Source organism: Equus przewalskii, chromosome 27, assembly GCF_037783145.1.
Source record: "Equus przewalskii isolate Varuska chromosome 27, EquPr2, whole genome shotgun sequence".
Taxonomy (NCBI): Eukaryota; Metazoa; Chordata; class Mammalia; order Perissodactyla; family Equidae; genus Equus; species Equus przewalskii.
This window is the reverse complement of record NC_091857.1, coordinates 35,257,385-35,285,320: the sequence shown is the minus strand read 5'-3', so window position 1 is coordinate 35,285,320 and position 27,936 is coordinate 35,257,385. Positions and strand designations below refer to the sequence as shown.

Sequence of the window (27,936 nt, the reverse complement as noted above, 5' to 3'; positions counted from 1 at the left end):
TCCCGATCAAGAAACAGAACATGACAAGCTCCCTAAGTCCTCAGTGCACTCTCCCAGTCACTAGCTCCCCACCCCCAATCAGGAACCACTGTCTTGACTTCCAACAGACTAGATTCGTTTTGCCTGACTTTGTACATCATATGAATGGAAGCACACAGTATGTATCCCTCAGGGTTTGGCGTCTTTCTCTCGACACTGTGCTAGTGAGATTCATTTAAAGTTGCTCCCAGTTTGGGCCTATAAAAATAGTTCAGCTATAAATATTCTACTTCATGTGTTCTGGTGAACAGATGTAAGCATTTCTGTTGGGTATATTTCTAGGAGTGGAATCACTGAGTCATAGACTAAGTGTCTGTTAAAAGATGCTGCAAGTTTTCCTACTGAGTTCCAGTTGCTCCACATGCTTGTGTTGGCAGCTTAAAAAAACAAATCCGTACCCCACCAGTTTGTCACCTCTGGCCTAGTGCATCTTCATTTCTTACGGGAGAAGGATCTGGTTGAGGTGAGTTCAGCTCTCAACAGCCATTCCCTTGATTAAGACTTTGCAACGGCTCCCAATCCTTGGAAAATGGCCAAACTCCTTCGCCTGGCATCAAAGGCCTTCTGCAGGCTGCCCTTCCAATCTTTCCTGCCTCTTTTCTATAATCTTCACTGTCCCTTCTCCGTCCCTGCCCCTTTGAAGGCCCTGGAGGGCAGAAACATTCTAAGTCTGCAGGCCTTGGAATGTGCTGCCCCCTGCCTGTGGCTTCCTCTTTCCCTCACCACGCCAAATTGCGGACTTGCTCTTCTCACTAACCTACCACCCCCAGGCTTTGGGATACGTGCCCTGTCTGCAGTCTCTCTACCCCAGAGACTATCATAATGCCTGGCACAGGGCAGGCACTCTGTATATGTTTGTGCCACAAACTTGGGCACTCTTCTGATGTTAATTTTTTTTAAATGCAGATGAGAGAAAAAGATAAATTTTAATCTTACCCAACTTTCCCCTATCGTACTCCCCGGAGGCAAACACTTGTACCACCTTCTTGTGTATTCTTCCTGAGATATACAACAAACGTATAATTTTATGCTCAATGGACGTTATGGGGAAAACAAGGTAGAGAACGAAGATGGGGGTGTTGCAATTTTAAATAGAAAGTCAGGAAAGGCCTCATGGAGAAGGTGACATTTGCACAAAGACCTGAAGGAGGTGACGGAGAGAGCCGCACTGGTGGAACAGCAGGTGACAAGGCCCTGAGGCAGGGAAGGTGAGACAGGGTAAGCAGTGGTAAAATCACTGAAGTGGGCCGAATGCAGAAGGTCTTATAATCCACTCTAAGGATTTCCCACCTCCTTCAGCGAGAAGGTAAGGCACTTGAGCTATTGATCAAGTTACATAATCTGACTAGTGGTTTTCAAAACTCACTTCTACGTAAACAGCTGCCTCATTCTTTTTTGCAGGAGCTCAGTATGCCACTATGTAGAGGTACCATAGTTTATCTGGGCCTCTCAAATGATGGACGTTTGGTCTGTTTCCAATCTTTTGGACTCAAAAAGTACTCCAGCATTTCTTCCTCCCCAAGAAGTCCAGCTGGCAATTTTCCGATGAAACACGTTTTCTGTAGCAACCCAACTCAATTCGGCCTTTTAAATCTAATTTTCTTCTTCATTAAAGAAACAGGGTAACTTGCGATCTCACAGGTTTCGGGGTTCCCAGCTCAGAACCCCCGGCCGCCGAGTCTTTTGCTACTTTAAAAAGGTGCTCAGGTGAGCACGTGGTTAACAACAGGCTGGAGCTGGGTGGGCGTGCTTCCCGCTTCACTTCTGCGCATCAGGGGTCGGCCAGCACGGGGTCTGCGAGAGGACACGAGAGGGGACGATGGGGGCCAGCACTTAGGAATGCACCACTCCTGAGACCCCTCACAGAACCGACGACCTAAAGAAAGCTACACAAACAGATGACCCCAAGCAAGCCAGCAGACGAGCCCGGCCGCCCGCCAACCCCCAACCCGGGGGCGTCGCAAAGACCCGCGCCTGCGCAGTGGCGCCGGCGCCGGCGCCGGCTTTCCTTCCCACGACCTCCCCTCTGGCGCCTGCGCACTAGGGCCGCTTCCCGCAGGCCTGCGGAATTGGGATCCCTAGATAGCCTTTCTTGCCCACTGCAGTGGGAGAAATTGGCTTGTGCTTAAATCCATTGTCCGTCCCTTCCCAGTCTACGAGACTATAAATGCCCCATTCCAATTCACCCTAGAGGGGAGGGATTCGATGCTTTCGGGTTTCAGGGTGCTGGCGGGAGCCCAGCTATCCAGGAGGGTTGTGGGTGAGATCACGTGGCAGGCCTCCGCCAATCAGCGCGCAGACCGCACTTTGCGGCTCGGCTTCAAACAAACTACCGTGAGGCGAGAGCGGCCTCTGGGGCCCCGCCCCCCTCGCCTGGGTCGGGGGCCCCGCGAGACAGCGGGAGGGGGTGGGGGCGCCGAGGGCGGGGGCGGGGCGTAGTGGTCGAGTGACGGCCCTTCTCACCTATTCCGGGCGAGGGCCGCGGCGGGGTGGACCCCTCAGCCAATGGGCGGGGGCGGGGGGCGGCCCGGCCGGCGAGGAGGGGGAGCCGGCGGCCGGGGGACGCGGGGGGAGGAGGGGGCGGGCTCCCAATCCGGTTCCATCCGGTTCTCCCACCGCCCCCGCCGCGGGTCCCAGCAGATCGGGCGGCGGGAGGAGCGGCAGCGGCCAGGCAGCCCAGCTTCGCGAAGGCTCTCGGCGCGCGGCGGCCCGCAGGCACCCGGCACGCGCCCGGCCCGCCGCCACGATGCCCAAGAGGAAGGTGAGCGGCGGCCGGGGCCCGCAACGTCCCACCCCCTTCGCCGCCCCGGCCTGCCGCGGCGCCCCAGGCCCCCGCCGCGTCCACGGTGACTCTGGGCCCGGGAGGCGCCCCGGGACCTACGGCGGGCGGGCTGGCGGGGCCGCACGCACAGCGGCCGGAGCGCTGTGTTCTGGAACGTTCGGCGGCCGGAGGAGCCGGGTGGGAGATTCGAACGCGGCGGCGGCGGCGGGAAGCCGCTGACGTCACGCGGCCGGGCATTGTTCTCGCGGGCGGGCGGGCGCAGGGTGTGCGGGCTGCGCCCACTCGGCCGTGTGCTTCCCCCCGCAGGTCAGCTCCGCCGAGGGCGCGGCGAAGGAGGAGGTAAGAGCCCGCCCGCGCCCCGGGGGGGGTCCGCGCTGAGCGCCGCGCTTGTTCGCTCACTGTCCTTTTCTCTCCCCAAGCCCAAGCGGAGATCGGCGAGGTTGTCGGCTGTAAGTAAACCCGCCCCGTCCCCGTGTCCTTCCCGCGGGATCCTTCCCGGGGAAGGAGACTCAGTGCCACCTCCTTGCCTTGCAGAAACCCGCGCCTGCAAAAGTGGAAACGAAGCCCAAAAAGGTGGCGGGAAAGGTAGGTTTCCAACTTGCCCGTGGGAACCGAGGTGGCCTCCATGCTGCGGGGCTTTCCTGATAAAGAGCCACGGCCGGCGACCGAGATCCGGACTTTGAGTGTCTCGAAATAATCAAGTTAGGTGTCATACCGTAGTCTTGGAAAGTCGAGGTTTTCTCTTACTTACATATTTAGAATTTCTATTTTAATAACTTGAGTGAACAGTTTCTGTTCTGGGTAAGAGGTAATGGATGCAGTCATGCTGGCTTACGGGAATCTAATGTCAGCCGGTGATGCTGCTGCAGGATTTAGGAGACTTAAGACGTCTAGCAATACTACTAATGCGAGCTTCCGAAGGAGATCCATTCTTTGTGTTGGGTACGTGGTGGTTAGGGCTGGTCCGCTCCGTGCGTGCGTTTCCTCCTTTCAAGGTAACAGCAAAGTTAGGACTGAGCCCAGGAGGAAAGGGGTACGTGAAAGTGTGGGGTGCAAAGTCCGCAAGCCAAGGTAGGGAGTGATATCTTATGTGCGCGGGTGGATCCAGAGGTGTGCTCTCAGATCCTAAGTACCGGCGTTCTGAAAGCGTGTTGTGTGCAATTGTGTGTACCGGAGTTCACTAAACCCTCTTGTGCTAGCAGATTTTGGTTTATCATAAGTAGCGTGGTGGCAGCGTTGCTGTGGAATAGATTCCTGGTTGCATCGTTCACGTTGCAGGTCTCTGGGAGGGAGTGCTTGGGTGTCTGTCGGTTGAAAACTTAAGTTGGAAAAGCAAAATAGTTATAAATCGTTTGTAACTTTTTGCGGGGGTTAGTGTTGAACCTGCCCTCTGTGAATGTGGCGCTGTTCGTGTTCTTCGGGGAAAATTCATGGTGTGGTTAATTTCTGTTACCTCAAAGCTTAAGTAAGAATTTGCTGTTTGAGGTCTCCTCCCCCCAAAAATCTTTTAACACCAGCATCTCTTTCCTGAAAAGCGTGGAGGAAGCTTAGCGCTGCATGATCGAAGCTGGGTTTTGTTCTCCATTTATTTTTTTAAACATTGTACAGAGCTGAGTGTAAAAATCTTAATTTCTCTTTAATAGAAAGTTGTTGTGTGGTCTTTTTTTTTTTTAAGTGTTCAAGGAGGAATCAGCCTAGTACGTTGCTTAGAATTTCTCATATGAGAAGATAATCGAGTAATTCTCTGCCTACAAAGTACTTCACACACTGTTTTTGAGGGCCAAAAAAATAGCTGCTCTTGTTGCAAAATGTTGGCGTGAGCAGTGTACTATTATCCATCTTTTATTTTTGCTTTTTTTATAGACCAGTTAGCTGAAATACCATGCCTGTTTCCCTCTTGTTTTTCTTCCTTTTGCTGTTTACCTCTGTCTTTGTTTTGATCTGCCTTAAAGTTTTTTTTTTTTAATGAAAACAGTTCAAATTTTAGCTCCAGTTGGGTTTGGGACGTCAGATGTGATCAGGATTTTTCTTCCTCTCAGTGAGAGGCCAGCAGGTAAGTCTTCAGAATGTCAGTGTTCCTTGAGGAGCAAACCTGTCAGTTCCGTTTTCCCAAAGGAAAAATGATGAGGGGGGGATGGGGGGGCTTTTTTCCCCTTTAGTTTGTCTAACACTTTTCTCTTCGTAATTGATCCATTTTAAAGCCTTAAACAGAAGGTAAAGCGTTGGAAGTATTGATTATAATGTTACAGAATAGTCACTGTTTTCAAAGCATGTATATCCCAGTGTGTGCTTCTGACTTGTATAATAATATCATTAGAAGTAAATATTTTGAAGATTGAACTATGTTTAGGAAAACAGGGTGATTTGTTTCATCCAGCTTTCCAGCTATTAATAGTTAAAAGTGGTATTTGTTCCGTCCAGGTTGTTATTGCGTATTCTGTTTTCACTTTTAAAGTTTTACATTTTTTTGTTACTGTGATAGTACTTAGAAAATTAGAAAGCTGAAGAAATCAGATGACGAAGTTTTTAAGTACAGAAGCGCTTGTGACACTTTATGGTAGCAATATATGTAGCAGTGTTGTCCCAAATATGTTTATTTCACATAACTTAGTATGTTAAAGACATTGAATAGTAGTTGTCACGTGGTCCTTCTAGGTGGAATGCCACCAGCGGTACAGAGTACATTGCGCTGATTTTACCCCTCTTAGCATTGAAGTCTCAAATCTACCTGTGTGTCTTTGTTGCCATGTAACTCAAGTATTGCTCAGTACCTACAGGGGTCTTTTTTACAACTCGGTGGCAATCCAACGTAATTTAGCTGTTGCTACATTCTTTATTTACAGGATATACACGTGAATATTTGTCAAGCTTCTGCTTCTCCATTGATGGATGGTATCCGAAAATACTGTTCTATATTGCTTTAAAGTGGCTTAAGTTTTGAACCTCTTTTATCGTCATACTAATACCTGTGCTTTTCAGATTCTTCAAACACCTAAATGAAAACGATAAACTCAAAATTGATCCTTTTAGCTACTCATTAGATGATATCAAGGGATTAACTGTAGCAGAATAGTCAAGCTGACCATACAGCATGGTGCTTTGTCCAGGTGAATGGTCTTACTGTGAGGGGAAACGTCTCGTCAGGACAGTGGTTATTTGACAGTTGGATTATTGTCGAGCTTAAAAGAAGTTTGGGGGTGGGTGGGGTTATGGTGGGAAGAGATTACTCCAGCTGTTCTTCACCTCGCTTGTTCCGTCTTGTGGAACGTGGGAGAAGAGTGGGTGATGGAGAGGTGGTATGGCGCAGGCTTTAGGCTTAACCCTCACACGGCTAATGAGGCTTGACAGGCACCGACTGTCCCAGTGCTCCTGAGCGTACTTTGTTGTCCTGATTCCTGGGGTGGACTTTAAGGTGTCTCGTGTACAGGTGTGTCACATAACTCAGGCTGACGTGTGACATAGTATTAACATCGCAACTGTTGTGGATGCTGTCTCTATAGCAAGTCAGAAAATGTTGGCAAGTGTGAAGGTTTTATTTAAAATATGCTTTTACTCTATCATAGGATAAATCTTCAGACAAAAAAGTGCAAACAAAAGGGAAAAGGGGAGCAAAGGGAAAACAAGCCGAAGTGGCTAACCAAGAGACTAAAGAAGACTTACCTGCAGAAAACGGAGAGACTAAAAACGAGGAGGTCAGCAGTGTGTGTGGCTGATGCTGAATGGACAGGAGATAAATTGTATGCCTTTAATGTAGCAGATAAGACAGTGTTTATAATATTGAACAGTTTTGTATAGTAATCCTCAGTGAATAGACATTATTTTACGAATTAGATCATATTTGAAAATATGTATGTAAATAGTCCTTTTTTAAGCAAGTGAACAAGAAATTTTAATATATTTCGAATTTTGGCAGTAACAGATCCACTGTCTATGTCATACACAGGATTCATTAATGTAATCCTGGTGTGAGTTTTTAAAAGGTGTAATTTACTAAATGGTATAAGTTTTTTCTTTCACATGACCTTGGGACTTTGTTTAAACAAATGTTCTCGTCTTGTTTTTATGTTCTGAATATTGGCTTTAATATATTTTTTTAATCCATTCCATTCATTTGGCACATTTGTCCCACTTTCATTTCTAGTGAAGGTTTATTTTTCCTAGAAGTAGTTGGTTGTCTAGGACTAAGTAGTAATTTAGATCAAGCAAAAAGACTGGTGTCATTAATCTTTGTCTTTTTAAACTATGCGGAAAAGAGTTTTTCTTAAAAAATGAGCTGCAACATTTTGATAAACAACTTTTCTTAAGCTAAGTCTCTTTTTACATTATATTGGCTAAACTAGAACAAATAATTGAGGGTATTAATTTTAAAATTTCTATATTTACACATCAAATTTTAAGGTATAATCAACTACTTATTCCTAAATTGTGAAGATTGCAATTTTCTTTTAATTCCTAATTCTAACCACACATCATATAGTATGTGATAACTAGGATGACGTTACTAATCCAGTTATAAGGGAAGAATTTGACTTTCTAATACGTGTTATCAAACTATAGTTGATTGTTGGTATTCATGATGGTTATGTTCTCTAAGGTTGCCTGAACGGTTGCATCTAGGAGAAATACAGGGTTAGATTCCTACATCACTAATCAGATTTCCATCAGCAGATCAATACATTACGTTATTTATGTGTGTTCCTGTTGATGATGATGATGATGAGCGTTGAACTCGGGGCCAACAGAAACAGCACGATAACTCATGTCCGATGCCCGAGTGAAGCTATCCGACATACGTGTTTTCTCTGTAAGGCACATCACAACCTTGCACTTAGCAGTGCTAGACAACACTACACTTGTCTCGTCAGCATCATGAACAAACAAATGTGAAGTGTGTAGTAGTAAACAGGCTGCAGAGAGGGCGCTTGTTGACAGTGTTAGAGCTGAAACAGGAAGGCAGAGCAGCCTCAGCTGGGAATGTGCATGTTGGGCGACTCAGTTTTTGCTGCTCTGTCTGCACCATACCTTGGAAAGTGCCATGGCTATTAATTTGGGGTTAAAAATTTTAGTGAGTAGGTCAATTTACAAGTGCAGAATCTACAAATAATGAGGATCAACTTCTTAATACCTAGCAGTTATATATATAAAGTAAAGCTTAGGTTGTTAAATGCTGAAGATCTCAAAGATCATAGCAATAACAGAGAAATCAAATGTTTGATCCTTATTTTTTCTTTGCTTTGCAGAGTGCAGCCTCTGATGAAGCAGGAGAGAAAGAAGCCAAGTCTGATTAATGTCATATACCATGTCTTATCAGTGGTCCCTGTCTCCCTTCTTGTACAATCCAGAGGAATATTTTTATCAACTATTTTGTAAATGCAAGTTTTTTAGTAGCTCTAGAAACATTTTTAAGAAGGAGGGAACCCTGCCTCATCCCATTTTTTAAGTGTAAATGCTTTTTTTTAAGAGGTGAAATCATTTGCTGGTTGTTTATTTTTTGGTACAACCAGAAAATAGTGGGATATTGACTATGGGAGGCTTTGATTGTCTCAGGCATCAGCTCGACATTCCATAGATGGGGGTAGTTTTTATATCCTGTAATACAAAGCATACTAAATGGCAATTTGGAGTCAGTCGTGCATTTAATATGTCTTGAACATTTTAAATTACTTCTATTCCCAGGTTATTTTTGGTAGAAGTATTTGCTAAAGAAAACCACTCCTTGATCTTGGCTCTCCCTGTCAGAATTTTGTGCACTCTATAACATCTTTGGTCGTGATAGTCCAGTTTTCCTAGTAATTTCGTCATGTGCTGTGAAAGATTGAAAATTTGTAGTGTATATGATATTAAATTGTGAATTAGTGGGACTTATGATGTTACAGGTGTCAGCATTTGAAGATATTGGTACTTGGTATCCTTGGACTTGATATCCTGTTAAGGGAAATTTGCCTCCAAATTGTAAGCTGGAAAGTCACTGGAATAACCATTTAGAAAAGAATCACAACTACATGATTTTTTAGATTTTTGGTACGTATGTTAAGAATTGTGTACAGATTAATATGTCTGTGTACTGATCCTCAAAACAACCAATAAAATCTGAATTATGAAAGAATTTCTTGAAGCAGATGAATTAAGTTCTGGCTTAAGTTTTATTTAAAGAATTTCCAGGGGCCGGCCCCAGGGCCGAGTGATTAAGTTGCGTGCTCTGCTTTGGCAGCCCTCGGTTTGGTTAGTTCAGATCCTGGATGCAGACATGGCACTGCTGATCAGGCCATGCTGAGGAGGCATCCCACATGCCACAACTAGAAGGACCCATGACTAAAACACAACTATGTACCGGGGGGCTTTGGGAGAAAGAGGAAAAAGTCTTATTAAAAAAAAAAGTCCACATTTGTTCTTCCATAGTTTTTTTTTTTTTTTTTTTTTTGAGGAAGATTAGCCCTGAGCTAACTGCCACCAATCCTCCTATTTCTGCTGAGGAAGACTGGCCATGAGCTAACATCCGTACCCATGTTCCTCTACTTTATGTGTGGGATGCCTGCCACAGCATGGCTTGCCAAGTGGTGCCGTGTCAGCACCCGGGATCCGAACCGGGGAACCCCGGGCCGCGAAGCCAAAGGTGCACACTTAATCGCTGCGCCACTGGCCCTGCCCCCATAGTTTTCTTAAAATTTCAAAGAGTGATGGGGCAGCTAGAAGGGATATTTAAAAAGCAAACTGATGGGAGGGAAACTAACGAGTCTTAACCTCTAACCCTTCTTGCACCATTTGTTTGTGCTGCCCAACACTCTCACCCCTAGGAATGGTGATAAATGTTTACACTCAGGTTTTCTCAATTGTTCTGAACTCATTGCTAGTAATACCTTTAAAGAGATGTATTATTTTTTCTAAAAAATCGTATAAGGGAGTTTTTTGACTTATATATTGATACTTAAAAGAAATTGGCTTCTCTGGAGAAAATTGGAATGGAAATACTTCCATTCCATGCTAGCCTTGAGCTTTATCCTTCTGTGATAAAATGAACCCTCAGCAGAATGCTCTCTTCAGCTGTCAAAGGAAAACAATTACTCTAAAAAAAGAAAAACCCACTTTGAGGCATATTTTCTGAGATCAGTACTTAGAAAAAGTTAATCTCTTGTCCTTTCAACAACTAGTTCTGAACAGTGAGAACCGAGTGATCAGAATGTGGACTGCACGTCTATGCAGACACCCTGAAAGGACAAGGCAGATCACTTTCTACTCGTGGTGCAGACAAACCAATCTGCAGTTTGTTAACTAGAAAAACCAGCTCACGAGAGCCATGTGTTCTCTTGGCTTGTCAGGGGTTGAATTTGACCTTCCAAATGTGGATTAATCAGAGGGCTGAAGGCACAGAACCTGGGGCCTAGTACAAAGACATGATAATCATGGAGGCCCCAGGAGAAAAGATCCTGTTGAAGCGGAGTGCAGGAAGTGTGTACAAAAGTGTTTGGGAGTGGGGACAGGAATTAGGGGGATCGGGCCAGTGAAGCAGAAGTGTGTGTGTGATTTAAGGACAGGAGCAATTCATACTCGGGGGAAAACTCAGAAAATGCAGACCAGCCAAAAACCCGTTATTCAGTTGCTAGACTACTATTTAAAGATGCATTTTTCCTCAGATCCTTTTCTGTGTTTATATGATTTTACAAAAATGGAGTCATTATACATCCTATTTTGTAATCTTTCTCAGAGAGCCTTCGTCTGTGTTAATGAGTATACTTCCGTGGCATTTGTAAGCACTGCACAGTGCTTTATTTTGTGAACGTAATTTGTTAGGCATTTTTCCTATTAAAACAAGCATTGCACAACTAAAATAGAGGTTACTTCTAATCCTTACACACAGATACTAAAGATGTGTTCTATGAGTTTGCAGTAAAAATACTTAATTGCAAAACAGTCGAAAGTTTCAAAACCTTAGGCTTAAATAGGTGAAGAGTTTTAGATAATGGGAAGCAACTCAGTAACAAATTGGTTTTAGATCTTGAAAGTTTAGGATTACGTTAAGAAAAAAACTGAAAAATAAAGTAAAATCATTTAATCCCAGAAGCTAAAAGTAATTATTTTAGACATGTTGGTGAATTTTCTTCATACGTGCTTGCATTTTTTCTTTATTTGTAAAATGTTTTAATACTTGTGTAATAATAGTTCATCGTGTGGCTATGCCATAATTTGGCCATTACAGTTGTTTTGTTTGTTTTTTATTCGGGATAATTTTACCTGTACTCCAAACCCCGACAGTACACTGAACCCCCACGTTGCGGTCAGCCAGTCCCGATAGCCCTCAAACCATTGCCAGTCCTGCCCAGCCATATTATTTTGAAGCAAATAAGAATGGATATTTTACAAATAACTATAAATAAGAAATTAAAAGTGAACAAAATGCACAGGAAGCAAATATTTACATTAATAGTAAAAATTCTAAATTTATGTTGGAAGTTTAACACATTTTGTTATAGTTGGATGCGGATTCAGTTTAACAAGAAGCTGGTTTTTTTTACACTGTGGCTACTTCCACCTTTAGAATCAACATACTACCTTGCAGATGCTGATTCCACGTTGCTTTAAAAAGAGTAAGTGGGTGTTTTGAATGTTCTGAGAACATGGAAATGTGAAACGATGTGATGAATGGTTGAAAGGCCCTGGGGAGGAGGGAAAACAGCACAGGGGCGCAAGACATCCTCTCCACGTGGTGCCACTGCAGGTGGGAGCAGGGCGTGCCAGCAGCTGCTGCTCCCGGCGGCGCACCGCCTTCTACTGCAGGTGAATGTCACCCCGCAGGGGAAGGGGTGAGAGAGAGGGCATGGGGCTTAATTGAAGTGACAATAATGCCTGTGTTGGAGGGTCTGAGGAGCAATGCAGTGCCTGGCACAAGGTGCCCTATAAAGGATGCTGTTCCTCAGTGACTATCAGAGCTTATGAGAACTACATTCCTGGTGGATTTTCCCCCTTTACAGCAATATATTGTTGAGGAAAGCCTTGGAAAATACGTTTGATCTCACCAACTTTAAGTTGAGCGTTGTAGTTGAGAACTCTCGCTCCTAAGATCTGGCTGTGGACTCTTACTAGAACATGGCGTTTGTTAAGTCCTTTGGTGCTCCCTGACATCCTTACTGTAAAGATTACTTTTGCATCTTAGGTTTAATTCATAACTATAAATTATGTTAATATTAAATTTTGTTTCTGAAAGCACTTTGTTACCCGTAGAAAATTCAAGTTGAAAACTGCATACGAAGACTAGTAATAAATTCAAGTTATGTGTGAAAATTTTAGAATACACTGATCTGTTACGCATGATTCATAGAGAGGAAACATTGAAAGTCTTGCATGCTTGGATGTGTCTGGGTAAGGATGTGGCTGCATATTAAAATGTGCTAGATTATAATTCCTACCAGTGCTGGTTTGGGTTTTCACAAGAAATGTATTTAAAGACAGTCTTAACTGTCGCAGCATGATTTCTCACTTTTTGCTTCATTTCTCCTTATTTCATTTATCTTTGAAGCCAAAATATTAAGTTCAACACCTCAATTGAGCTAAGAGGAATAAAGTGGGCTCTTAGATATCGTGATAAACAGATCCTCGTACTTGGCAGGGGAGCGCACTGCTCTTCCGAACTTCTGGGACTCAAAATGGTCTGGGTCAGCAGCAAAAATGAGCATTTTTCTCCACAAAGAAAAATATAAGACTTGACTGGAGGACATAAAAGAACTGAACAGACGAGGGACACCGTGTTCCTAAGAGTCAATGTTTAAGGGTGTCTGTTTTCTATCTAAAAATGTAATGCAATTCCAATCAGAATCCCAGTAGAATTTCCCTTAGGAATTGGAAAGCTGATTCTAAGGATCATCAGAAAGAGAGAATTGTGAGACTAGCCAAGAATTTTTTTTTTTTTTTTTTTTTTTTTGCCATACAATCAAAAATGGTTATGGTTTAATGTTAGGTGGGTCAGGAGAGTTTTCTGCACAATGCCTTATGTTTTAATCTCCATGGATATTGTTGATGAATATAAAATTATCTGTAATCTACTGAACATTTTAAAGTATAATATTTTCAATAGCTGACACCTGAGTATTTAGCCAAGAATTCTTTGATAATATGAATAAGAAGAACCTTGCCCTACCAGATATCAAAAGGTCCTATGAAACTACAGTAATAAAGGCAATGTGATTTTGGAGCAGAAACAGACAAAAAGATCAATGAAACAGAATAGGCCGAAACATTTAATATGTTTACAGTAAAGGTGGCACTCCAAATCCCTGAGGAAGAGACCATTCAAAAAAGAGTTTCAGGGGCCCGCCCTCTGGCTGAGTGGTTAAGTTCGAGCGCTCTGCTTCGGCGGCCCAGCGTTTCACGGGTTCGGATCCTGGGCGCCGACATGGCACCGCTCATCAAGCCATGCTGAGGCAGTGTCCCCACATGCCACAACTAGAAGGACCCACAACTAGAATATACAGCAATGTACTGGGGATTTGGGGAGAAGAAGAAGGAAAAAAAGAAGATTGGCAACAGATGTTAGCTCAGATGCCAATCTTTAAAAAAATAAAAATAAAAATCCAAATATAGGAAAACTCTAAAACTATCAGAGAAAAGTGTAAAATCGTTTTATAATTATGAACTGGAGAAGACTTTTCTTTCTCTGCAAAGTAATAAATCCAGAAGCCAGAAAGGTAAAGTCTCAATATTTGATCTCATAATATTTTTAACTTTTACGTGGTTTTATTTAAACAAATATCTGAGAAATGTTAGATTGAGAGAGAATATTTGCAATATGTATAACAAAGGCTAACTGTCCAAAGTGCAGAAAGAATTCCTATGGTCAATAGGAGGAAGAACTCAGTAAAACTAGGAGCAAATGGTATAAAAAGACAATTCGCAAAAGAAACATAAATTTTAAAAACAGTTGGGTTTTTATTGTGGTAAAACATAACGTAAAAGTTACGTTCCTTCATTTTTAAGAGTAGAGTTCTGCGGCATTGAGCACATTCACATTGTTGTGCGGCTGTCACCACCATCCAGCTCGAGAGCTTTTTCATCTTCTCCCACTGAGACTGTGTCCCCACTAGACACTAACTCCCCATCCTCCACCCCCCAGCTCCTGGTACCCACCCTTCTGCTTTCTGCCTTTATGGATTTGACTATCATAAGTGCCTTGTATAAGTAAAATCATACAGTATTTGTCCTTTTGTGACTGGCTTATTTTACTTAGCATAGTGTCTTCAAGGTCCATCCACATTGTGGCATGTGTCAAAATTTCTTTCCTTTTAAAGCTGAATAATGTTCCATTGTATGGATAGACCACATTTTGTTTATCTGTTGATGGATACTTTTGACTACTGTGAATAATACTGCTAGGTACACAAGTATACAAATATCTGTTCCCGTTCTTGCTTTCAGTTCTTTTGGGTAAATACCCAGCAGTGGAATTGCTGGATTATATGGCAAATCTAAGTTTAAGTTTTTGAGGAATTGTCATACCATTTTCCACAGTGGCTGCACCATTTTACATTACGACCAGTGCACCAGGGTTCTGATATCCCCCCACTGTCTTCATCGACATTTGTTATTTTCTATAAAAAATAGTTTTAACTGCATTAGAGATTAGTGCAAATAAAAACAGCAAAGATACCACTTTTGCCTATGGATTGGTAAAAATTTCAAAGAATGATAACAGTTCATTTTGGTAACGATGTGGGTTAAAGGGCGTGCCTATACACTTGCTGAGTGGAAGTGTAAATTGGAATGACCTTTTTAGAGGGCAAGTTGGTAGTACTTTTCAAAATTTTAAATGAACATATCCTTTGTGATGGTTAATTTTTTTTAAATTTTATTGATGTCATAATAGTTTACAACATTGTGAAATTTCAGTTGTACACTATTATTTATCAGTCACTATATATATGTGCCCATTTACCCCTTCTGCCCACCTCCCAACCCCCTTCCCTTCTGGTAACCACTAATCTGTTCTCTTTGTCCATGCATTTGTTTATCTCCCACATATGAGTGAAATCATACAGTGTTTGTCTTTCTCTGTCTGGGTTATTTTGCTTAACATAATACCCTAAAGTTCCATCCATGTTGCAAATGGGACTAATTTTGTCTTTTTTATGGCTGAGTAGTATTCCAGTGTGTGTTTGTGTGTGTGTGTGTGTACGCACCACATCTTCTTTATCCATTCATCAGTCAGTGGAAACTTGGGTTGCTTCCATGTCTTGGCTATTGTGAATAATGCTGCAGTAGACAGAGGGGTGCACAAATCTCTTTGAATTGTTGATTGCAAGTTCTTTGGATAAATACCCAGTAGTGGGATAGCTGGGTCATATGGTATTTCTATTTTTAACTTTTTGAGACATCTCCATACTGTTTTCCATAGTGGCTGCACCAGTTTGCATTCCCACCAGCAGTGCATGAGGGTTCCTTTTTCTCCACATCCTCTCCAACGTTTGTTGTTTTTTGTCTTGGTAATTATAGCCATTCTAACAGGTGTAAGGTGATATCTCATCGTAGTTTTGATTTGCATTTCCTGATGATTAGTCATGTTGAACATCTTTTCATTTGCCTGTTGGCCATCTGTATATCTTATCTGGAAAAATGTCTGTTCATATCCTCTGCCCATTTTTTGATTGGATTGTTTGTTTTTCTGTTATCGAGTTGTATGAGTTCTTTATGTATTTTGGAAATTAACCCCTTGTCAGATAGATGATTTGCAAATATTTTCTCCCAGTTGGCAGGTTGTATTTTAGTTTTGTTCCTGGTTTCTTTTGCCTTACAGAAGCTCTTTAGTCTGATGAAGTCTCACTTGTTTATTTTTTCTTTTGTTTCCCTTGCCCAAGTAGACATGGTATTCGAAAAGATCCATCTAAGACCAATGTCAAAGAGTGTACTGCCTGTAATTTCTTCTAGGAGTTTTATGTTTTCATGTCTTACCTTAGTCTTTAATCCATTTTGAGTTAATTTTTGTGTATGGTGTAAGATAATGGTCTACTTTCATTCTTTTACATGTGGCTGTCCAGTTTTCCCAACACCGCTTATTGAAGAGACTTTCTTTTCTCCATTGTATGTTCTTAGCTCCTTTGTTGAAGATTAGCTGTCCATAGATGTATGGTTTTATTTCTGGGCTTTCAATTATCTTCCATTGATCTGTGCGTTTTTGTGCCAGTACCATGCTATTTTGATTACTATAGCATTGTAGTATATTTTGAAGTCAGAGATTGTGATGCCTCCAGCTTTGTTCTTTTTTCTCAGGGTTCCTTTAGCTAATCAGGGTCTTTTGTTGCCGCTAAGCAAGGGTTTTTTTGTTCTAAATCTGTGAAGAATGTCATTGGGATTCTGATTGGGATTGCATTTAATCTGTAGATTGCTTTAGGTAGTATAGACATTTTAACTATGTTTATTCTTCCAATTCATGTGCCTGGAATCTCCTTCCATTTCTTTATGTCATCACTGATTTCTTTCAGTAACATCTTATAGTTTTCATTGTATAGGTCTTTCATCTCCTTGGTTAAATTTATTCCTAGATATTTTATTCTTTTTGTTGCCATTGTAAATGGGATTGTGTTCTTGAGTTCTTTCTGCTAGTTCGTTATTAGAGTATAGAAATTCAACTGATTTTTCTAAGTTGATTTTGTACCCTGCAACTTTGCTGTAGTTGTTGATTATTTCTAATAGTTTTCCAATAGATTCTTCAGGGTTTTCTATGTATAAAGTCATGTTGTCTGCAAACATGCAAGAGAAAGTTTCACTTCTTCCTTCCCAATTTGGATACATTTTATTTCTTTTTCCTGCCTAATTACTCTGGCCAGAACCTCCAGTACTATGTTGAATAAGAGTGGTGAGAGTGAACACCCTTGTCTTATTCCTGTTCTCAGAGGGATTGCTTTTTTCCCCATTAAGTATGATGTGAGCTGTGGGTTTGTCATATATTGCCTTTATTATGTTGAGGTACTTTCCTTCTATACCCATTTTTTCACCATTTTTATCATAAATGGATGTTGGTTCTTGTCAAATGCTTTCTCTGCATCTATTGAGGTGATCATGTGGTTTTTATTCCTCATTTTGTTAATGTGGTGTATCACATTGATTGATTTGCAGATGGCAAACCATCCCTGTATCCCTTGTATAAATCCCACTCGATCATGGTGTATGATCCTTTTAATGTATTACTGTATTCAGTTTGCCAATATTTTGTTGAGGATTTTTGCATGTGATGGTTAATTTTATATGCTAATATAGCTAGTCCATGGTGCCCATATACGTTGTTAAACATTACTCTAGATGTTTCCGTGAAGGTGTTTTTGGATGAGATTAACATTTAAACTGGTGGACTCGGGGTAAAGAGCTTGCTCTCCATAATGTGGATGGGCCTCATTCAATCAGTTGAAGACTTGGATAGAACAAAAAGACTGACTTCCCCTGAGCAAATGGGAATTGTGCATCATATGGCCTTCAGACTTGAACTGCAGATTTTGGAATTGCCAAGCTCCACAAATCACATGAGCCAATTGCTTAAAATAAATTTCTCTCTATATATTACACATCCTATTCTTTTTCTCTGGAGAACCTAATATATCCTTTGACCTAATAATTTATTTTCTGTGAACCTACTCATAAGAAAATTACAATTGCTTAAGGATATATGTACAAGAACATCCCATGTAATATAATTTGTAATAGTGTCCAAATATCCAAAAAAGATTGTAGTACATCATCAACAATCCATATAGTGATATAACTCTTGGCTAAAAAAGATGACAAACCTCCATGTGTTGACATGGAAGAAGGTGCGGAATACATAGTTAAGTAATGCCAGTTGCAAAACAATATGCACAACATAATTCCCCTGTCATAAGTACATTTCTATGAGCGTGAAATAAGGGCACTCGCAAGCTGTTAACCTGGCTATCCCCAAGGGAGTGGGACTTGAAGACGAGGGGAACAATGGTTAGAAAGGGAATTTAACCCAGAAATAAACCCACACATCTACGGACAGCTAATTTTCAACAAAGGAGACAAGAATATACAATGGAGAAAGGAGAGTCTCTTCAACAACTTGTGTTGGGAGAACTGGACAGCCACATGCAAAAGAATGAAAGTAGACCATTATCTTACACCACACACAAAAATTACCTCAAAATGGATTAAAGACTTACATGTAAGACATGAAACTTCTAGAAGAAAACATAGGCAGTATGCTCTTCGACATCCGTCTTAGCAGCATATTTTCAAGTACCCTGTCTGACCGGGCGAGAGAAACAATAGAAAAAATAAACAAATGGGACTACATCAAACTAAAGAGCTTCTGCACAGCAAAGGAAACCATTAACAAAATGAAAAGACAACTTAACAATTGGGAGAAGATATTTGCAAACCATGTATCAGATGGGGGTTAATATCCAAAATATACGAAGAACTCATACATCTCAAAACAAAAAATCTAACAACGCAATTTAAAAATGGGCAAAAGTTCTGAAGAGACATTTCTCCAAAGAAGATATATGGATGGCCAACAGGCAAATGAAAAGATGTTTGACATCATTAACTATCAGGGAAATGCAAATCAAAACTACAATGAGATATCACCTCACTCCCATCAGAATGGCTATAATTAACAAGACAGGAGACAATAAGTGTTGGAGAGAATGTGGAGAGAAGGGAACCCTCATATACTCCTCGTGGGAGTGCAAAGTGGTGCAGCCACTGCGGAAAACCGTACGGAGATTCCTCACAAAATTCAGAATAGATCTACCATATGACCCAGCTATTCCACTGCTGAGTATTTTTCCAAAGAACATGAAAACACAATGCATAAAGACACATGCACCCCTATCGCAGCATTATTCACAATAGTCAAGACTTGGAAGCAACCTAGGTGCCCATCAAGGAAGGAATGGATAAAGAAGATGTGGAATATATACACAATGGAATACTACTCAGTCATAGGAAATGATGAAATCTGACCATTTGTGAAAACATGGATGGACTTCAAGGCCATTATGCTAAATGAAATAAGTCAGAGGGAGAAAGTCAAATACCATATGATCTCACTCATAAGTAGAAGATAAAAACAACAACAAATGAACACATAGAAACGGACATTGGATTGGTGGTTCCCAGAGGGAAAGGGGGAGGGAGGAGGGTGAAAGGGGTGATTAGGCACATGTGTGTGGTGATGGATGGTAATTAATCTTTGGGTGGTGAACATGATGTAATCTACACAGGAATCGAAATATATAACAATGTACACTTGAAATTTATATAATGTTATAAACCGATGTTACCACAATTAAAAAAAAGGGAGTTTAACTTTTAAATTTATTTATGACTATATGATTTGAATTTGTTAAAATAGGCATATAACAATTTTGTGAAAATTTTTTGAAACCAAGGAGAGAAAACAAAATCCAAGTCAGGATTAGTTTTTTTCAGTTTAGAGCTGAACCAAAGATTCTCAAAAAAGGTCAAGAGGTTGGGGTTCCTGTTTGAGAACAAATTGGACACATCCCTCATGGGGTCTGAGGGTCCTGAACAAAACTGGAGCTGTGGACCTTCTCTAGAGTAATTTCAACCCCCCACCCCCACCCCCATCACTACCCCCCCACTCACCTCACCCAGAACTGGCCAAGAATCGGAGCAGTGAGGGTTGAGGAGAGCAGGATTCCCTCCTCAGAGCACTGAACTGAGTTGCACATGGTGTGAAGTTACATACTCCAGCAGCAGCACCAATTTATTGATAAGTTGAGGAAGTTTCCGAAAAAAAATCTTGCAGTCACCCACTGCTGACCCATGCCTTGGCAGCTAAGAGGACCGGTATTCTTCAAGACGGTTTGTTAGGAAACTGTAATGTGCCATCTGTGTTTGAATATGGATGTCTCAACCATCTGCTCTGTCACAGCTCCTTTTGGATGAAAGGTTCTGGAAAGAAGTCTTCAAGGTTCCACAGAAATGTTGTCAAGGATGAGTTGGGAGGCATTCAAGGAGATGAGGGCCACTTGAAAAGAGTCGATTCCAATCTCTTACAGTCCTCCTTCACGCTTCTCTAAATCCCTTCAAGAAGAAGTCCCTTTCACAGAGGGCTACAGTTTCCACTTAGACTGACAAAAACGTGTGAAAGGGCTTACCATGGCTGGTGAGGAGGAAGGGCATCTGAATCTCCAAAGATAATTTTGTTTTACATCTCCAGCTGCAGGATGTAGGGGAGATATTTTGGGATTGGGTTACTTTTTTAACTAGTTCATGACTAGTTTGGGGACTCCCCACCCTCAAGTCCTTATCTTAATCCCACCTGCGGAACCCATTTTGCCCTATAAAGTACCGAATTCAAGCTTCCTGGGGATAAGAAAGTGGACGCCTTTGGAGGCCATGATTCTGCCCACTACACATGATTCTTCCCACCAGAGTGGAAGCGAGAGGCAGTGCAGGAGGCCATGGCATAGTCGCTCTGAGAGGAGATAACCCGCACCTTGGTGGGCGCAGTGGGGATGAGTGGGGAGAAGTACTCAGATTTGGGGTGTGTTGAGTGGTCCCGCCTCCCAGTGCTCTGTCCTGGGGAGCTTCTTCAATCCTTTAGGATGAGATTGGCCTGGAGGAGTTTTTGCCCCACTAGAGAAAAGACTCATCGAAAGCTTCAGTTCCTGCCAGGTCCGGTTGACCAGTGCATCTTTTGGCAAAGAGGATAAAGAGAATGAAATTTGTTTCAAGAAAAGTTGTAAAGCAGTAGACAGTAAAGCTACTCTCAAACAACAGAATTGAAAATTGTCTTCACTTTACGATTTAAAGACCCTGCTCATTGGGGGCGTATTAAATCACTCAACAACAGTCTTTATCTGGAGATTCACGTATAGCAGGTATTTTTATTTTATCTTGAAAAAAACAAAATACAGGATCTTCTCCCCATCAAACTTGCTTACATGTACTCATTCTTGTTTCTAGGCCTTTCCTCAGGATTTTTCTCCCACCAGGAATGCCCTCAATTTGCTCTGTCTGAATTCTACTCTTTTAAAATCACTCCTTTTCTAGGAAGCCTCCTTAGATTTTTCTAGCGCACATTGAGGGCTATCATCTTTGAAGTCTTACCTTATAGTCACTAATAATATAAAAGCCCCTATTCTTCGTTCATCTGCTACATCTTTAATATGCTTTAAGTATATTATCTAATTTGATTCTTACAAAACCTTCCAAAAGAGGAGTTGTCTCCACATTATATGAGAAAACTGTTGTGGACCAGATTAAGCAACCAGCTGGAAAACTGCACGGCTAGAATTTGAACTTGGTTTTATCTGGCTAAACTTTAACCTTCCAATAAAAGATTAGTTAAGTTTCCCCAATTCGTGGTACAGTTTTTGTCCCCATGTTTTCTTATGAAAGTTCCAAATATACAGAAAAGTTGAAACGTTTTATAGAGAACACCCATGTACCCACCACCTGGATTGTACAATTTATGTTTTCACTAAACTTGCTTTGTTCCACATCTTTCTGCCCGTCTACCCATTCCTCCATCCACCTGTCCATTCATCTTACTTTTTTCTTTTGTTTCAGAGGAAGTTGCAGGCATCAGTACACTTCCCCCTCGTACTTCAGCATGCACATTATTAATTAGCATTCAATATTTGTTTATGGTTCTATTTTTTTCTTTTGAGGTAAAATTTGCATCTGAGGAAATACACAAATCTCAACTGTACTGATTGATGAGCTACACCTGTGTAACCCAAACCCCTATCAAGATATAGAAAATCATCATCACCGCAGAGGTCCCTCATGGGCCTTCCCACTCCATCCTTGCCCCTACCTCCAGCCTTGCCTGACCCACCATAGATTGGATGTGCCTATTGCAGAACTTCATATCAATGGACTCATGTGGTGTGTGCTCTTGTCTCAAGCTTCTTTCTCTCAGAATAATGTTTTTGAGATTCATCCATGTGATTGTATGTATCAGTTGTTCATTCCTTTTTACTGCTGAGTAGGAGTCCAATGTATGAATACACCACAGTTTGTTGACCCATTTTCCTATTGATGGACAGCTGGGCTGTTTCCGTTTTTTGACTGTTATAAATAAAGCTGCCGTAAACATTCTGATACCAAGAGTTTTTTGTGGACATGTTTTCATTTCTCTCAGATAAACATGGTACAATTTTGAGTTTCTGTAATTATGGACTGAATTGGAGATGGTGTATTTTTAGAAAGGTGAAAACATGGTTCTTATTAATAGGAAAACTGTTTGTTTCAACCAGTAAACCAAGAAAGGTTATCTTGTTCAAGACACGACCAGCATGAACACACATGTGATGAGTTGCTATTATGGGTCAGGTGCTGTTCAGAACATCCTGAGTGTACAACAGTGAGAATGCACACTCCTGACGAGAAGGGAGGAACTTGTCTGCGTTTCACACCTCTTCGTCCCTAGAGCTTAGGACCGCACCAGCACATCATAGATATTCAATAAATACTTCTTGGGTGAATTAAAAGATCTGAAAGATTTCTGTACCGGTTACTCAAACAGGCTTGGGAGAGCCATGACCTAACTTACATGTTTTAGAAGGAGCTGCCCAAACCTGCTTTTAGATCTTCAGGGCTCTGGAAAATGACTGCAATACTACATTATGCCACTCATCTAACCATTTTAGAGGTTTGAAGAATTGGCTGAGGAATTCACCAGAACCTATTAAATTAAAATGCAGTATTTCCTATGTCCCAGCAATGCCGTGTTTCAGTACCTACCCTAAAGAAACACGAGAAAGCACAGGGAGGAAATGACAAAGATGTTAACGGCAGAAGTGTTTATGATGGTGGAAGTTGCTAGACCCAATGTCTCTCCATAGGACAGTGGCTAAATAAACTTCATCAAATCCTTCTTTATAGGCCCAGGACCTCCTCTGCATTCATCACCGCTGTGATGTTTTGGGGGCCCCTTAGGAAAAAAAAATGGAGGGATGAACAGGCAGAGCACAGGGGATTTGTAGGGCAATGAAACTACCCTGTATGATACTATAATGGTGGGTACATGTCATTATACATTTGTCCAAAGCCACAGAATGTGCAACACCAAGAGCGAACCCCAGTGTAAACTATGGGCTTTGGGTGATTATGATCTGTCAATGTAGGTTCATCAGTTGTAACAAATGTGCCACTCTGGTGGGGATGTGGATAGTGGGGGAGGCCGTGCATGTGTTGGGGCAGGGGATGTATGGGAAATCTCTGTACTTTCCCCTCAATTTTGCTGTAAACCTAAAACTGCTCTAAAAAAATAAAAGCTATTAAGGAGATTTTCTTTTTAAACCCCAAACACTTGTACTCTCATTCTCAAGTCAATTCCACCAAGAACTGTGTGTACCTTTCTCATAAATAAACCAAGAAATGGTGACAAATGGAACCTATTATGTATGTAAAATTTGTGGGAGAAATCTTAGTTTAAAAATTATGCCAGGGGTCGGCCCAGTGGCACAGTGGTTAAGTTCCCACATTCTGTTTCGGTGGCCTGGGGTTTGCCGGTTCGGATCCCGGGTGTGGATCTATGCACCACTTGTCAGGCCATGCTGTGGCAGGCGTCCCACATATAAAGTAGAGGAAGATGGGCACGGATGTCAGCTCAGGGCCAGTCTTCCTCAGCAAAAAGAGGAGGATCGGCAGCAGAAGTTAGCTCAGGGCTGATCTTCCTCAAAAAATGGATAAATATATAAATAAAAATTAAAAAAATAAAAATTGTGCCAGCTAACTGTTCAACTTCACTACTTTTAAATAAACAGTTGCCTTTTGAATGCACTTAATGCCATTGAGTTGTACACTAAAAATGGTTAAAATGGTAAATTTTGTGTTAAAATGGTATATTTCACCACGATGAAAAACAAAAACAGTTGTCCTGCTAATGAATCCCACCTGGAATGAGGTGGGGCGACCTGATCAGGTCACCTCTGCTCCAGGAAAGGTTATAAAAAACCCAGTAACCTTCCCACCTTTGATGAGACTGGGTTGCAGGCAAAGCCCTTCTCCCATCATCCTGGAAATCTTCACAGCAGCATTCATTGTTCATAACAGTGAAAAGCTAGAAAAAGCCCAGAGGTCCACCCACGAGAGAATGGATTAATAAATGGTGGTGTAGCCACCCAATGGCTTATTAAATAAGAATTAAAAATGAATTAACCACAGCCACACACAAGGATGAACCTAAGAAACAATACTGTATTGAGTGAAAAAACATTGACTAAAGATAGATGGGTTTTCCTCTGTTTGCTTCCATCTGCCCACCCAGATCACCGTGTTTTTCTTTGCTCTGCTCTGTGTCCCAAGAGGCTGAATCCGATGAACTGGAGCGCTGGGGCCTTTTTTGCAGCTGGGTTCCAGCTAGATTCCTCCAAAGGGAGACGCCAGCAGGACACCACAGGGCAAGAGGAGAGAGAAGCTGGAGTATTTTTTCCAGTGAAGAATTTTGGCAGTGGCTGCGAGACGGTCTGCAGCTCCAGCTCCTCGTCCATGAGCCAGCTCTCACTGGATCTGGGAACAGGTGTGTCCCCTGCTCCATCGGACCTAGGCAGGTAATGGCTTCCACTGCTGCTAGTCTGTGGGAGCCCAGTGTTCTTTGTCAGTTCCCTCAACTTTGGCCACAACTTGTAGCTCCTTCAACACAGTCTTTTCATTTGAACCATAAGAGTGGACATTTGTTTTCTGGAGACATCCCAACTGAGACAATCTACATATGGGATGATCTCATTTTTACAAAGCTCAAAACCAAGGAAACTAAACAGTATGTTACTGAAGGAATTCCACGTCCCTAATAAAACTTGTTATAAAAAGCAAGCAAATGGCTGATAAACATACAGTTCAGGCCAGTGGGTGCCTCTAGGGGCCAACAGGGGTGCAGAATTGGGAGGGTAACTTCAACACTGTCCATAAGGTTCTAATTCTTTAGTTGGATGGTGGGTTCAAGTGCGTTCGTTTTAATATTGGGCTTCATAACTTACATCTATAGTACATATATTCTCTTATATGAGTCAAATTTAAAAGTCAAAAGGTTTGAGGGGGTCAGATCTGCTAAAGTATAAAAAAGAAATAAAAATCTCACAGGGGCAACCCGTGGCTGAGTGGTTAAGTTCACGTGCTCCCCTTAGGCGGCGCAGGGTTTCGCTGGTTTGGATCCTGGGCGTGGACATGGCACTGCTCATCAGGCCATGCTGAGGCGGCGTCCCACATGCCACAACTAGAAGGATCTGCAACTAGAGTATACAACTATGTACTGGGTGGTGCTCTGGGGAGAAGAAGAAGGAAAAAAAGAATAAGAGAAGATTGGTAGCAGATGTTAGCTCAGGTGCCAATCTTTAAAAAAAAATCTCCCAAGCAGAAGAATGAAATAAGTGCCATAACATGTTATGCAATAAAGTATTTGGTACAGCCCAGAGGCAGAAGAAAAATCCTTTGACTAATGTCGAGGTTATTTGATTTCCTGAATTTTCCAACTCACTGCTATTTTTTTTTTAAATTTTTTATTGAGTTAATGATAGGTTACAATCTTGTGAAATTTCAGTTGTACATTATTGTCTGTCTCACTGCTATTTTTTAAAAAATCATGTTTATTACATCATTAACGTATAGTAAAATTCACTCTTGTTAGCCAAAGTTTGATGTTTTTATTTTTATTTTTATTTTTCCTTTTTCTCTCCAAAGCCCCTCAGTACATAGTTGTATATTTTTAGTTGTGGGTCCTTCTAGTTGTGGCATGTGGGATGCCGCCTCAGTATGGCTTGATGAGCCATGCCATGTCCACGCCCAGGATCCAAACCAGCGAAACCCTGGGCCGCCGAAGCGGAGCATGCGAACTTAACCACTCAGCCACAGGGCCAGCCCCTTGATGAGTTTTGACAAACACACACAGTCATGTAATGACAGTCAAGATGTAGAATATTTCAATTACCCCCAAAAGCTTCCTTCATGCTACTTTGTGTTCAACCCCTCCTCCCACCCCCAGCCTCTGTCAACCACTAATCTGTTCTCTGTCCTTACAGTTGTGCCTTTGCAAAAAGTGCTATGTGTGGAATTGTTAAGTATGTAGGTTGTTGAGTCTGGCTTCTTTCACTTAGGATAATGCTTTTGAGATAAGGCCAGGTTGTTGAGTGTGTCATCAGTTCCTTCGTTTTTACTCCTGAGTACTATTTGCGTTACGTGGTTGTACCACAATTTGTTTATCCATTCACGAGTTGAAGGACATTTGAGTTGGTTGTTTCCAGTTTTTGATGATTTCATCACCAAGGCCCTTATAAATATTCACACATAGGTTTCTGTGACAAGATGTATTTTCATGTTTTTCCACCTAGGAGTGAAATAGCAGGGTCCTGCCGTGTGTTGGGGGTCCCTAAGACAACCCTCAGGCCTGATGATTTACTAGAAGGACTCATGGGATTCAGAAAAGCTGTTGCACTGATGGTTTATTTATTTATTTATTTACTTTTGAGGAAGATTAGCCCTGAGTTAACATCTGCCACCAATCCTCCTCTTTCTGCTGAGGAAGACTGGCCGTGAGCTAACATCTGTCCCCATCTTCCTTTACTTTTTATATGTGGGACGCCTGCCACAGCATGGCTTGACAAGCAGTGCGTAGGTCCACAGCCAGGATCCAAACCAGGAACCCTGGGCTGCCAAAGCGGAATGTGTGAACTTAAACCTTGTGCCACTGGGCTGGCCCCACTTGTGGTTTATTTTATTGCAGTGAAAGATACAGATTAAAATCATCAAAGGGAAAACGTGCACGGGGTGGGGTCTGGGGGAAACCAGGCACAAGCTTCCAGTTGTCCTCTCCCAGTGGACTCTCACAGACAGCCCTTAATTCTCCCAGCAATGATGTGTGACAACATGTGCAAAGTGTTGCCAACTCAAGAAGCTCACTTGAGCCTTGATGTCCGGGATTTTTATTGGAGGTCAGTCATGTAGGCAGGCAGAACTCAGGTGACTGACCTCAGCTTCTCAGAACTCAGCTGCCCCAAGGTTAAGTTGGTAAAACATGGCCCAAATCCTTAGGCACCCAAAAAGGAGTGTCCATCATAGATAAGGGCCTTGGTGATTAGCATAAACTATCTGCTGGGGTCCAAGACCTCCAGCACACAAAGACACTCTTATCAGGTGAGGTACTCTGAGGGCTCAGAGGTCATCTCCCAGGAGCTGGACTAAGGCCAGTCCTGAAGCCCTGGGAACGTTCAGGGTTTGAGCAGCCCAGGCCTGCTGAGTTAACGTTTTCCACACATAATGTAAGCGCGTGTTTAACTTTATAAGAAACTGCCAAACTGTTTTTCAAAGTGGCTGTACCATTTTGCATTCCAACCATCAATATGTGAGAATTCCATTTGCTTTACGTCCTTGCCAGCATTTGTTATAATTAGTATTTTTTTTAATTTCAGCCATACTAATAATGGGTGTAGTGGCATCTCATTGTATTTTTTTTAATTTCTTTTTATTATTTTATTGAGGTCATAGTGGTTTATAGCATTGTGAAATTTCAGGTGTACATTATTTATCAGTTTCTGTATAGACTGCATCATGATTACCACCAATAGTCTAATTTTTGTCCATCACCATATATAGGTGCCCGTTTACCCTTTTGCCTACCCCCCAACCCCCTTCCCCTCTGGTAACCACCAATCTGTTCTCTTTGTCCATGTGTTGGTTTATCTTCCACATATGAGTGATGTCATGCAGTGTTTGTCATTCTCTATCTGGCATATTTGCTTGACATAATACCCTCAAGGGCCATCCATGTTGTTGCAAATGGGGCTATTTTGCCTTTTTCCATTGTGGTTTTAGTTTTAATTTTCCTAATGATTAGTGATGTCAAACATCTTTTATGTACTTCTTTGCCATCCTCGGTGAAGTATCTATTCACTCTTTTGTCTATTATTAAAATTGGTTATTATTTATTATTACATTTCAAGTGTTCTTTATATATTCAGGATACAAGTCCTGTATCACACACGTGTGTCACAAGTATTTCCTCTCAGGTTGTGGCTTGTCTTTTCATTTGGTTAACAATGTCTTTCAAAGTGCAGAGCTCTTTAATTTTGATGCAGTCTGAGGAGGGCAGACTTTAAGACAGCCCTCGGTGATCCTAGTCTCTTGGTATTCATGCCTTTGTGTGA

General features: G+C 41.9%; 2 protein-coding genes across 2 annotated transcripts; one reads left to right on the top strand and one right to left on the bottom strand.

Annotated features, from left to right (window-relative positions):
* Positions 1 to 1,430: 1,430 nt before the first annotated feature.
* On the bottom strand, positions 1,431 to 3,121 carry LOC139079884 (translation initiation factor IF-2). The gene is made up of 2 exons (XM_070597489.1): positions 2,503 to 3,121; positions 1,431 to 1,833 (listed from the first exon to the last, which is right to left on the bottom strand). Exons 1-2 carry the CDS (start codon positions 3,056 to 3,058, stop codon positions 1,811 to 1,813), a joined length of 579 nt encoding a protein of 192 aa, XP_070453590.1. The 5' UTR covers positions 3,059 to 3,121; the 3' UTR covers positions 1,431 to 1,810.
* Positions 2,663 to 8,927, top strand: HMGN1 (high mobility group nucleosome binding domain 1). The gene is made up of 6 exons (XM_070597491.1): positions 2,663 to 2,800; positions 3,128 to 3,160; positions 3,241 to 3,270; positions 3,356 to 3,406; positions 6,385 to 6,513; positions 8,062 to 8,927. The coding sequence occupies exons 1-6, from the start codon at positions 2,786 to 2,788 to the stop codon at positions 8,107 to 8,109; spliced, it is 306 nt and encodes a 101-aa protein (XP_070453592.1). The 5' UTR covers positions 2,663 to 2,785; the 3' UTR covers positions 8,110 to 8,927.
* The last annotated feature ends 19,009 nt before the right edge of the window (positions 8,928 to 27,936 follow it).